The following is a 12,245-nucleotide window of genomic DNA, read 5'->3' as shown; positions in this document are numbered from 1 at the left end:
ACAAGCCCGGTGAACTGAATGAGCATTAGGCAGACAAGGACATGGTACTGGGTCCCCAGGTGAGTAAGGGATGTAAACGGAGCACGTGGGGCTAGGATTTACTTTTTGGAATATGGAGAGTAAGAGAATGTGATGAGAGAAAGAAGATACTCATATTTTTGTGTATAAATGTTACTGGCAAAGAATGAGGAGCCACTGCTGCTATCACTAGGAGTACGTGTCTCAAAGATTACATTTGAAACATACACTATAGACAGAAATCTATTTTCCATGAAAATAAATCCCTTCACACAAGGATTTTTTTATTGTTTCATTATTTCATTTAGTACTTCAATGATACTAAAAGATACCTGAACCACCGATGACCAAAGCTAACACTGGAGCTTTTCTGAGCTATATGGATAGCAGTCACAGAGTAATAAATTCACCAAATGAAAATTCTTATTAATCCTATATTCTATTCTAAGTATTCCAAAAGCAATACCTTTTTTTGACTTTTTTTTGGCTCAGGAGTCCAAACAAAAAGAGGAAAACCAATTGCATGGAGAGACAACAGCAGTTATTTTTCATATGGCACTCACAAAAATCTATTTTGGTTTGTATGTTTGGTGTTTTTTCTTGTAGCAAGTGGTAAAAATATTTTAGCTCTGAGGTTTGTCACTACTAAAAAGGTCTTTAGATTGCAATGCAAAGCTATATTATATTCTGGTTTTATACTTCTTTAATGCAAAATGTTTGAAAGATACAGAAAACACTAGGATGTTACCTGCTTAATCCAGTGGCGATACTCATTAACACCAAAGGTTTTTTTCATCCAAAGGCCATAAATGTAACCAGAGATTCCCTTCAGCACCCATTCATCTGACCTATTATAAGAAAGGAACATGAATTATACCACTTCACAGGATGTTTTGTAAGGGATGGTATTTTTGACCAGCTCAAAATTAGCCACAAATTTCAAAAGGTTTAACTTCTCTAAGTCAACAGAAGTCTGATGAGCTGTGAACCAATTTATGGAACTTGGCACCTGGATGGGACCAATGAAACTGAAAAGTCAGTGAAAACTGAACTTCTACCACAGAGATCCAGATTAAAATATAAAACTAAACTATTTACCTGAAACAACAATAATAAACAAGTGGAAATGGACATTAAAGTTAGAGCAACTGCTAATCTATATGACTTTAATTCCTTGATAAACACTCAATGCAGTGCAGAACATTTAGACAGCAAGTAGACAAAATACCTCTCTCACAATTTGGTGGACACCTTTTAAACACATCTTCTGTAAGTTATGTTCTAAGGGAGGAAAGATAGACAAAAACTACAACATGATCAGGAACTAGAACCTTAAACAGAAAATTGACGTTGTACACAGGGTATGATAAAGTAAATAGAACAAGAACATATGAAAATGGAGTCAATTATGAAGGATGTAAAAAATTGCCTTCATCACAGAAGTAGGCTAGAAATAAAGAAGTGAGTGAGAGAAATTACAACAGTACAAACATCAATTTAAGAACATGTTGACTTCCCCTGTTTTTAAAGACAAGGATGCTCTGGGACGTAAGACTTTTGCCATAAAAAAAGATAATAGGTTACTTGTCCCCAGTAAATAAAGTGTATGTAAAAGGATTTAAAATAAATACTAATGAGAACTGCAAGAGCCATTTGGGGAGGCTTTCTGAAACATGGAGTTATAGCCACCTTGGCAGGAATTTTCCTATTTGACACTAATTTCTGCATTCTCCTCCCTGAACAACTTCTTAATTTATTAGTTCTGTGTTCTACAAGTACTTTGCATGCAGGCTATACTTTATCACCCAAAATATCTAGCAGAAATTGACTAATAATGCAAAAGAGTTACCTTTCTAAAATTTTCAGATGTCAAAGCACACTACAACATTCGGGAACATATATTCAATTTATACAATCTTTGGGACTTTTATATCTCACCTTCTCCTTTCAAAACAACAAAAAAATACTAATGAATTTTCATTTATTTAGCTGGGATTATTATTCCTACTTTTTTACACATTTTTGCTTTCTTCTACAATTACTGCTTTACTTATTTTTCTGATAAAATGCAATTTGCAAATCAAAATTTGAGCTTCCTAGATCCTCCCCATTTCCTGGAGAATATCATGGTAAAATACTTACCAAGACATTCTGGATATGAAACATCCAAAGAATTGCTGTGCCAGGGCCTGTGCCAAGCATCTCCTTGTCAGTGGAGTTTCATCTATAATCATTGCACTGTGCAAGAGATTTGTGCTGGACCCCCATAAAAAGAAAATAACACAACATGAGCACCAGCTCCAAAGAAACACAAGATACCTTGCCTTAAAAACCAAAACAAGTAAAATAATTTCTTCATTGTTTTTCCAGTGAGATAGTAACATTCTTTTTAATTTTTAATTTTTTAATAACCTTAATGCAGGCAGATCTCCTGCTATTATCATCTATACACAACTCTCTGTATAGAGCCTAAGCAGTTTAACTGGTAACACTCTCTTGGATTCCTGATACCCTATTCCAGCTAGAGAAAAATAAAACACAATCAAACTTCTGCACTTAATTTGAGATTAAATACTTCATGCATGGCAATTCTAATTCAGAAGGAAAACCACTGACAGGCTTTTTTTTAAGTAAATCCAATATCTTTATAACAGATAAAAATGGAAATGGTGTTAAAAGCCTGTAATGTCAACAAAAACAAGCCTTTTCAAACTAGAAAGCCAAAAACTCAGGCTACAAAAATAACTAGAGTTTCACACATTTCTCAACAGTTGTGGATCTAGAGCTTCTAGGCCTGTGGATTTAGAAGGCATAATTTTCTTAAATACTAACCTGAAAATACTCATGGATGCATAAGCAGCTACTTCAACATAAGCTTCATCTATAAAAACAGTCTTGAAACAGGAGTAAGGATAGCGGCAGGTAAGAATCTCCTCATAAAATTCAAACACCTCATGAAGGTATGACGTGGTATGTTTGAGCAAAGGGAGAAGTTGTGGTAAGCAAAAGTGAGTCACCTACAAAGGAAAATTTGTTACAAGACCTACAAATATATATCAAGTGTATTAGATATCATCAAAGAAACCAAATTTCAAATAAATTTGCCCCATAAATTCAGACATAAATGGCATTACGGCTTATTTAAAGTTTTGGGTTTTTTTTTTTGAGATAAATTTAAATACAGGCATTACTAGACAAGCTTTATCATATGACTGTATTGATGAAGGTTGATCTTGATATTCCATTCTTGGATTAATATATACTGAATGCAACATAAAAGATCAGTAATTTAGAAAAAAAGGAGGCTTCTATGACAAAGATTATTACCTCATGCATGTATGGATCAACAAGGATTTCAAAAGGTCCAATTGCCAAAGAGATGTTAGAAGCTGCAGTTGGAATAGTCAGCATGTAATGAAAAGTCTTCTTTCTCATATCATGGGTGTATACAGTTTCCACCAAATCTCCGTTTGAAACAGCCACCATTGCAGCATCTACAGTATACTCAAGTTTCCAGGTACACAGCTCAGAATACGAATCCACACAAGGAAACCAAAATCTAGGAAAGTTCAGTTTGGGGGGGAAATTGTTAACATTTACACTTAATAATTATATTCTTTTTCACAGGCAATTTTCTTTCAAGTTCCAAACTATATCCCTAAATACTTAAGAATATATGAATGTTGACATACTGACTCCTACAATACATTAACTTTATAAATGTTTTATAAACTTTATAAATTTTTTTTCTTTACCTCCTGCTGAGTATAAAGACTAATTACTGTCATTACATGCTATTTCACATTGGTAAACTCCTTTCAAGCACAAATTAACTTTTAGAATTCTTTAAACTTAAAAGAATTGATAGAAATTATTTGTATTTCCTACAGTTCAAGAATAAATAGGAAATAAAAATCTAACATTCAAAGACAATTTTCTTACCTTGTAGAATTTTGATAACCACATGAAAAAACATGAGCCCCTCTTTCTGCCATGTTGCCCTCCATGTTGGGTACTACAAAATGAAGGCCTCCTTTTGGCTGGTCCAGAGAAAAGTTTATATGCACCTTCAGGACTTTTAACTCTGCAGCACAAAGACCAAAACTGGAGTAAGCATATACAACTTACATGAAAGTTATTTCAGAATAGTAACTCAGTTTTGGACTCCAGGTCTTTGAATATTACGTGATAACTTCATTCTCACGGACTTGCCAGTCCACTTACAAACTCACAACTAAAGTGTTACAAAATTGAGACCTCCCTAAGCACAACTTAGAGGAGATGAATTTATAAGAATATTAATTAATAAAAACTTATTGGAGTCACATTTCATCTTCCTATTCCCCAACAGTAAAGCATATTTATACAGACTGCAACCTAACCATGATTTCCTTGGCACCTTGCTGAAAAAGATTTCTCCTAAATCTCTATGAAGCAGGCACATTCTTAAAAGACTATTGTCATTTGCAGTTGCTTAAAATCTCTAATTCTAGTTAATGCTTTTCCTGTAACTTAAATGTCTTCATTTTGGTTTAGTTTCACAGAAATCTCACCTATGAACAGACTGGCAAGAAAAGAAATTCTAGCATATGCTGAAATTTATCCCACAAGTATCACCGTATTTTGGCACACAAACTTTGAAAAGTCAAATTATACATGTTTGAAAATTTTCCCTTCTAGGCTTGCACATAAGGCAACAGGGACTTACAGAAAAATTAAATAAGTGTCTTTTTCATCAAGGTGCATCTGACAATACTGCATGAGTCAGCCTCATGATACAGTTGTTATTATTCTCTCAGAGGTCTCATAAATCCATGGGAAAAACCGATAAAACTATGCAAGAAGTAATACAAGAAACTAGTAAGATCCCTGTAAGAAAATAATCAACACTGGAGAATAACTTATTAAAAGAGATACTTATTCCAGGATCTAGTATGCCAGTTTATAAAGAAGTATACATTCACTACCAAATCAATTTTAAAATTACCATTCCTCAAAGTGAGATGGCATAAAATTCGAATTTTGTAAGAAGATGTATATAACTATATCCTTGTAAATTATTTTCTTTGTTGGATCATATATGTTGTAAGCAGCTTCAAAATTACAATTTAGCCCCCAGTACACTCCATTATTCCCAGTTCCTCAAGTATTCTCCTGGGGTCGTGACCACCCAAGAGTATGTTTGTATGTAGTGTCAAGAACTCTTGCAACTCTTCTCCATATTACCAAAAAGTGAAAGTATTTTTCAGAGTTCAAGTGGAAAGGACAAAGGAAACAGTAATCACAAATCCATTAAATAATGTAACATTACTTCTATTTCTTTAAAGCTACTATCTTCCTAAGCAAAGTTGGAGCTGGCAAGTCTGACAAATTAATTTTTCAGTATGATCTCTTTACCATCAACATGTTTCCACAGCTCCGAGGGAACCTTAATGCAGAGTTCTCCATTTCCAGCATCTGGGTCCACAGCACTGACAGCGGCAGCATAGGCATTGGAGAAATAGTTGAGATTCCTCCTGTCAGAAATACCTAGTTAATTCTTAAAGCAGAGCTCTGCTGAACCACAAAAAGCAACTTTGGAAGTTAAGACAATTTCTATACTGAATTTCAAGGTGCATGGATAACTGTTTTGTTTTTAAATGAGTGGAAGAGAAAAGAAGTAAAGATTTGATTTCAACAACCAGAACTTAAAATCACTTCTTGCAGAAGTGATCTGTAATCAGAAAGACTTAAGCAGTAATAACTCCCAAGAAATTGAGAAATGTTCAGAGTTCCTTTCTTGGCAATAAGAGTAATACCTATATTTATTGGAATAGAAATTAAAAATTCTGGTTTTTATTTTGGATTATGTTCCTATCTTTATTCTAAAGCTCTATCTTGAAGATCTGCTCCCTCATATATTGCGGTTTTGCTCTTATCTTGCTTTTCTAAATGCAAGATTTTAGCTCGGCAATGGTGTTTTTCTATTTTTCTCCTTTAGCTTGATGGACAGCAATAGTCCCTTTTTAATGCACTCATAAATAACACATAAAATACTATATGTTAAGAGTTTTCGCCTTAAAACACAAACACAGAAATATGTGCTATACTTTTTAGCTTCTGGTTATATTTGAAACATTCTTCCTTTTTAAAGTGAACCATCATTTATTTAAGACGCAAACACAGGTTTTTGTAATCAGGTTTGAGCAACTATGTATCAGCTGCTCATTAACTGCTCACTTCATTACAAAGTCATATCATTACATCATTATGACTTAGATTAATTGTTTTCTACTGAAATGAGCAGGAACAAGCATGTGTCTTCTGTTAAAATACTTATGAGTAGGACATTACCTTATTATTTAATGTCATTATATTTAGCTACTGGAGTATGACCAGTGAAGTTAAAAAACCCTGCTTTATGCTTTTTTTTCTTTTACAGCTTTATGCAATAGCTTTCATGCTTTTTCAAAATGCATTTCTAAACTGTTTAAAGCATGAGAGCCAAATCTTTCGTAATTCCAATTCTCCAGTACACAGTTTTTCAAAAGCTTGCACAACTCTATACCTGAAGAGAAAGTGTTTGACTAACTTATCACCTTTTCAACAGAATTCAGGTACTGCTGATGAATCCAAGCAGGACACAATCAAGCATAAAGCAGTCATGGAATCACAGAGCCACAGAACACTCTGGATTGGGAAGGACCTTCCAAGGTTATCTAGTCCAACTCTCCTGGGGGAGGACAGGGACATCTTACACTAGGTGAGGTGGCTCAGAGCCCCATCCAACTAGACCTTCAGTGTTTCCAGGGATGGGGCATCTACCTCCTCCCTGGGAAACCAGTTCCAGGGTTTCACTGCCCTCACAGTAAAAGAGTTCTTCCTTGCCTCTAGTCTAAATGTACCCTCTTTTAGTTTAAAACCATTACCCTTTGTCCTACTGCATCACGCCCTTCTAAAAAGTCTGCCCCCTCCTTCTTATAAAGCCCCCTCTAAGTATTGAAAGGTTGCAAGAAGATCTTCCTAGAGCTGTATCTTCTCCAGTCTGAACAAGCCAAACCTCTCAGCCTTTCTTTCTGTCACCTAAGACAGGTGCTCCATCCCTCTTACCATCCTGGTGGCCTCCTCTGGATTCTGCTCCAACAGGTCCATGGTCTGTGCTGAGGACCTTGGAGCTGGAAGCAGGGCTGCAGGTGGGATCTCACAAGGGCTGAGTGGAGGGGCAGAGTCCCTCCCTTGCCCTGCTGCCCACACTGCTGGTGATGCAGCCCAGGACACCCCTGGCTTTTTGGGGTGCAAATGCACATTGCCAGCTCATGCTGAGCCTCTCATCCATCAGCACCCTGAAGTCTTTCTCTGCAGGGTTGCCTGCAATCCCTTCATCCCTCAGCCTGTACTGATACTGGGGGTTGTCCTGACCCAGGTGCAAGACTACTGCACCACAATGAAATAAATTAACTTTTGGCTGCAGACTCCACCTTCCATGGAATCTGAAGTCCATACAAAGCAGACACAACATCATTTCAGGATTTGCTCTCATCTAACCATTCTCTATTCACCATCCACAGAAAAAATAACCCAAATTATAGTACCTTACTTGGAAGAACAAAGTGTAATTAACCATGCCACCAGCACCATTCTGTAAGTGTAGGTATGTCAAACACGATGCTTAATATTCCAAGTCTTCCATGTATAAAAAACTGCTAAAACACTGAAATATATTGAGAACATATTTTCATGTAGTTCTTCATCTTTGGCAATAATAGTGCACAAATTCCCTGGCACCACTACCAAGACTGAGAATGTCAGGAGCAGTAAACTTGTCTACTTTCTTTGGCTGATGTGCTGTCTCCTAGTCCCACTCACTAAAGAGATTACTGTTCATCTGATGCTGTAGGGATGTAGCTGAAGGTGTCAAATGAGAAAGTAAGTATTTTTTTTCTAATCAGGCAGCTTTTACTTGGTTTACTTCCTTGATCTGTCACACTGAAGGGTCAAAGAACCTCCCTAAGCAAAGTTCCTTTAAGCTGTCCTTCAAATGGCACCCTCGAAAGGCAAACAAATACCACTGGAAAAACTATTTAAAAAGAAGCTGCATGACTAAGAGCTATTAGTAATCAAAAAAGCTAGCAACAGAAAACCACAGTGACATTCTGTTAGACTGTAAAGTCTAAAGTGTTTAATTTTACTCCAAACTGGTTTTGAAAATTGACTATTATTGGATAAAGATCTCTTTCCTACACATCAGTGAGAATTTGCTCCAACTTTGAGGATTGTGAAGAGCTTGTGGCTACACTTTAAACGTCACTGGGTTCACAGACAGGAAAAGGTTATGATTTTACAGCAAAGAAGGTAGACTCCAGAACTTAACATTTTATGGAAAACAAGTCTATTATTATATTTCTATTTTTGTGAAGTCTTCCAGTTCAAATGGGTGATTCATTGTAAAAGGAATCCATGAAAGGCGTAGTACCACAGATTAATCTTTTCATAGGTTAAACTATTCTCAATAAACTGAATATGGCCATTTTACTAAAACAGAACACATGCCAAAAGTTGCAGCCCAAGGAACAATGATAAATTTTCGTAATGCTAAGTTTAGATTGACAATGAAAAACAAATATGTATTCATGGTCTTATCCCAGGAAAGACACATTTTGTTATCAGAATTCACCCCAAATACTATTAATTACAGCCTGCATGCAGCTTAAGTGACTGTAAAGAAGTGATCCTGCAGAGACTTATTTTTTAAAATTACTAATTGATTTCAAACTTTCCATAGCACTTCTCATTAGCTGCATCAGTGCTGCAAATATATGTGCCAAACTTATAGTCTATAAACCACTGTTTTCGTACAGTACTTAATATCAACTTGGCAAAGTAAGTTCTTTCCTCTATCTGTAATTCATTACTCTTCATTACCTGTAATTAATTTACTATTTTACTTTGCTTCCCATATAGAGTAAGCACTTGATATTGGAGTACACACATGATATACCATTTAAAATAACACATGCCCATATAGGTGATTTATTAATAGGGCAATGATTTGAATTTTTGTCATGCTGAAAAACCTGATTTTCATTCCTGATCAAGTCTAAGGGCTTTGTCATCTCTTTAGAAAAGTTCTCTGCACCTTTGAGTCCTGGTCTAGGAATTCTCCCATTTAGTGTTTCCACTGAAACTACTTCAAACCACGTGCCACTCTTATCTCTCCACCCTGCCCCTGTGGTGGGCTGCATAGGAGAACTGGAGCCACAAAAGGTAAAGATCATGGATTAAGCTAAGAACAATTTACCAGAGACAGCAATGAAATAAGACAGTGAACAGTAACAGCAACAATACCAATGACAAAGTGTATGAGAAAAGAGGTAAATGATTCACATGGTACTGGCTCACCCTGGGTGAACTCCTGAAAATACCTGACCCCTCTGCCATGCTATGGGAACTAGAAGTGATCCTTTTCCCCATCCCTGGAAAATTAGGTGAGGTGGTATAGAATAATCTCCAGGTTTTAGCCTTCCCCGCTCCTGACTACTGCAAAAATGAACCCTGTCCTAGCCAGGACACTTTGATTATCAATTTCTGACAAAGTCTATAATGAATTTTCAATTAGACAAGCATCATATCAGTATTTATTGCAGCAAGGCAACCACAGAATCAAAGAATCACTAGGCTGGAAGAGACCTTCAAAGCCATTGAGTCCCATCCACGTCCTAACACCTAACCATGGCACTGAGTGCAACATAACCAGAATTTTTTCTGTTTTGTACTGAGGCTAAAGGCTTGATCATTGACTTCTCAGAAGAACAATATTGCAAGACAGACATGCCCTGAAGGCTACCACATTGCCCTCCCTCACACCTTACTGCTGCTTGTAACTGAAGCAACAGTGAAGTCAGAGGATATCAACACATCTTTCCTGTTTGTAATGTTTAAATACTACATGCTTCAAGCTAAAAAAACAGGCAAATGAACCAGCATTGCACAGGAAAGCATTATGTGCACACTAGCTGGCTATACAAAAACATAGCTTTCTTTACACAGAAAACAACAGTAAAATGCAACAGCTTCTCAGCCTGGCATCCTAATTATCCCACAAATGTGAAGCACATAAGCAGGCACAGCAGGATCACCACAAGCTTCACTTATCACAGATCAAACGAGCGCACCCAAACTCCAAACTTTTGCGGCACCTATATAACAGTTTACAATCTCAACCATAAGATTAAGAAAAAAATATCTCCTTTGCCAGTTTAAAATAAATAGGGCTGAGGTACAAGCAATTGTCTCAGTATTCAGAACATGCACTGAAATTTCTACACAAAATGTAGAAGCATAGCCCAGAAAAAGCAAATTCATTTTCCTTGTACTGACAGAATCAAAAAAGCAACAATTTACAAGAAAAAGAAAGATGAGGACATACAGCTGTAACACTCAGAAACAGCAGCGTCAAAACATGACCCAAATAGATATTCTTTAACACTATATGCAGTCTTCACAAGATTTGAAACTCTTCTCAAAAGCACAAGCAAAATGGGATTCTCTGCCATCTTGTGTACACACAGTAAAGCAAAGTAAATTATTTCATACCTTACACCACTGTTCTGGTGTTTGCTCACTCAGGAACAAAGTGACTGTGTCATCTAAGTTCATCCATCTATTCTGATACAAAAAAGCCATGTTGTCCTGAAACCTCCAGAGGAAATTCTAAGACAGAAGTCCAACTTTATTTCTAGATAAACCTTTACTTTACTATACTCTCTCTCTCACTTTTTACCTGAAGTTGTGGTTTGGGACTAATGGATAAATTTGCAATGGCATCAAAGCTAAAAATATATTTAATGTGCTAATTAATGGCTTCTAACCTTTCCTACAAATCTCACCAATTTTTAATTACCTTTTTAGTGAGGGCTTTTCTGATATTCAGGGTAACTGAAAATATACATGGCTGAAAAAAATTGTTTCACCTTCTGCAACACTGAAAATGTGAAATGACAGAGACCGTGTGTCAATGATTTTTTCCTCAAAGATGCTCAAACTCAATAGTACTATTTGAAAAGAAGTTGAGTATTTCAACTCAGATGCAAAAAGGTGATCTCACAGATCTCACCAAGAGGTAGCAAAGAACATCACAGTGAGGCTGACAGAATTGTGCCATATATAAAGCTGAATTTCTCAACCCTCTTTTAACTGTCTTCTTGCATGTCAAAATTTGCACAACATAACAGTGACCTATTTCTCTTAACTTCCTATCAGCAAACATAACCTTACAAGTCAGAGATATTGTAGCACGTTTTCTAATCATTACTCCATACAGAGTTCCATTTTAAATAGAATTCTGTTGCTAACTAAGGGAGTAAGAATTCAGATTATTTTAACTTTAGTAAAAAGGTAGGGAAGTGTCTGTTAAATTAACAACTTTTCTAAATACTTATTCCCCAGATAAGCTATTTGAAAAAATTTCTTCACAGAAAAGACTGTAAAGATTGGAACAGATGGCCCAGGGAAGTGGTGGAGTCACCATTCCTGAAAGCATTCAAAAAATGTGGACATGGCACCTGAGGACATGATTTAATGGTCATGGTGGTGGCTGGGTTTACCGCTGAACTTATGACGATGATCTCATGGGTCTTTTCCAATTTCAATGCTTCTATGAATTTATGTGTTCTTTTAGAAAACAACACCTAAGGAACTAAAATATCAAAAGAAAATGTTTGTATATACAATCTTGTAACTTGAACTTACATTTGCTACACACCATAGGGAAAAGTAAAGACTGAAAACAAAATATTTTAAATAAACAGGTTGCCAAGAACCATTTACTATTTTACATTTATTCTTACCATTTACTTCCCATTTACTAGTTGAGCAGACTACTTAAGAAAACTGTGCAAAAGTTTATGATCTCTGTAGGATCGGAAACAAACCATCATGTCTAACCTGTATCCTGTTCAAAATAATTGCTGTAGCTAGTTCAGCTGCAAGGGAACAAAGGACACCATCACTAAACTTGCCATAACAAATGACAACTTGGAAGATGATGATGATAATCAGATATATAGACTACTACAAACCACTGTTTCTAGAAGCAGTTCTTTGTAAAGAAGGGCAGAGAAAACACAGTGATGATATTTTCTGAGGTACTAATTCTGGAGTTTTTAGATTTCTAGTATTTCTGCTTGCAATCCTGCCTAAAGAGCACAGATGCTCTATTTAACTACCCAATTGTGACCAGGTGTTCCAAT

General features: G+C 36.1%; 1 protein-coding gene and 1 long non-coding RNA gene across 2 annotated transcripts in view; both read right to left on the bottom strand.

Moving 5' to 3' along the window:
* TAF2 (TATA-box binding protein associated factor 2) overlaps window positions 1–12,245 on the bottom strand; it is a 56,297-nt gene that overhangs the window by 39,512 nt on the left and 4,540 nt on the right. Inside the window, exons 4-9 of the mRNA XM_086899973.1 lie at window positions 5,416–5,534; window positions 3,961–4,102; window positions 3,346–3,577; window positions 2,851–3,035; window positions 2,161–2,274; window positions 756–866 (exon numbers count right to left, since the gene is read on the bottom strand). Of these exons, the coding sequence (XP_086756099.1) occupies window positions 756–866; window positions 2,161–2,274; window positions 2,851–3,035; window positions 3,346–3,577; window positions 3,961–4,102; window positions 5,416–5,534 (903 nt within the window). The remainder of the gene's footprint in view (window positions 1–755; window positions 867–2,160; window positions 2,275–2,850; window positions 3,036–3,345; window positions 3,578–3,960; window positions 4,103–5,415; window positions 5,535–12,245) is intronic.
* Window positions 6,021–10,797, bottom strand: LOC147655318 (uncharacterized). Its single transcript, XR_015284056.1, has 2 exons — window positions 10,146–10,797; window positions 6,021–10,084 (listed from the first exon to the last, which is right to left on the bottom strand). It is a non-coding gene; the product is annotated as an uncharacterized LOC147655318 (long non-coding RNA).

Source organism: Cyanistes caeruleus, chromosome 1 (genome assembly GCF_971803275.1).
Source record: "Cyanistes caeruleus chromosome 1, bCyaCae1.hap1.1, whole genome shotgun sequence".
Lineage (NCBI taxonomy): Eukaryota > Metazoa > Chordata > Aves > Passeriformes > Paridae > Cyanistes > Cyanistes caeruleus.
Note: the sequence above shows the minus strand (reverse complement) of the source record. Positions and strands in the feature narration are given on the sequence as shown.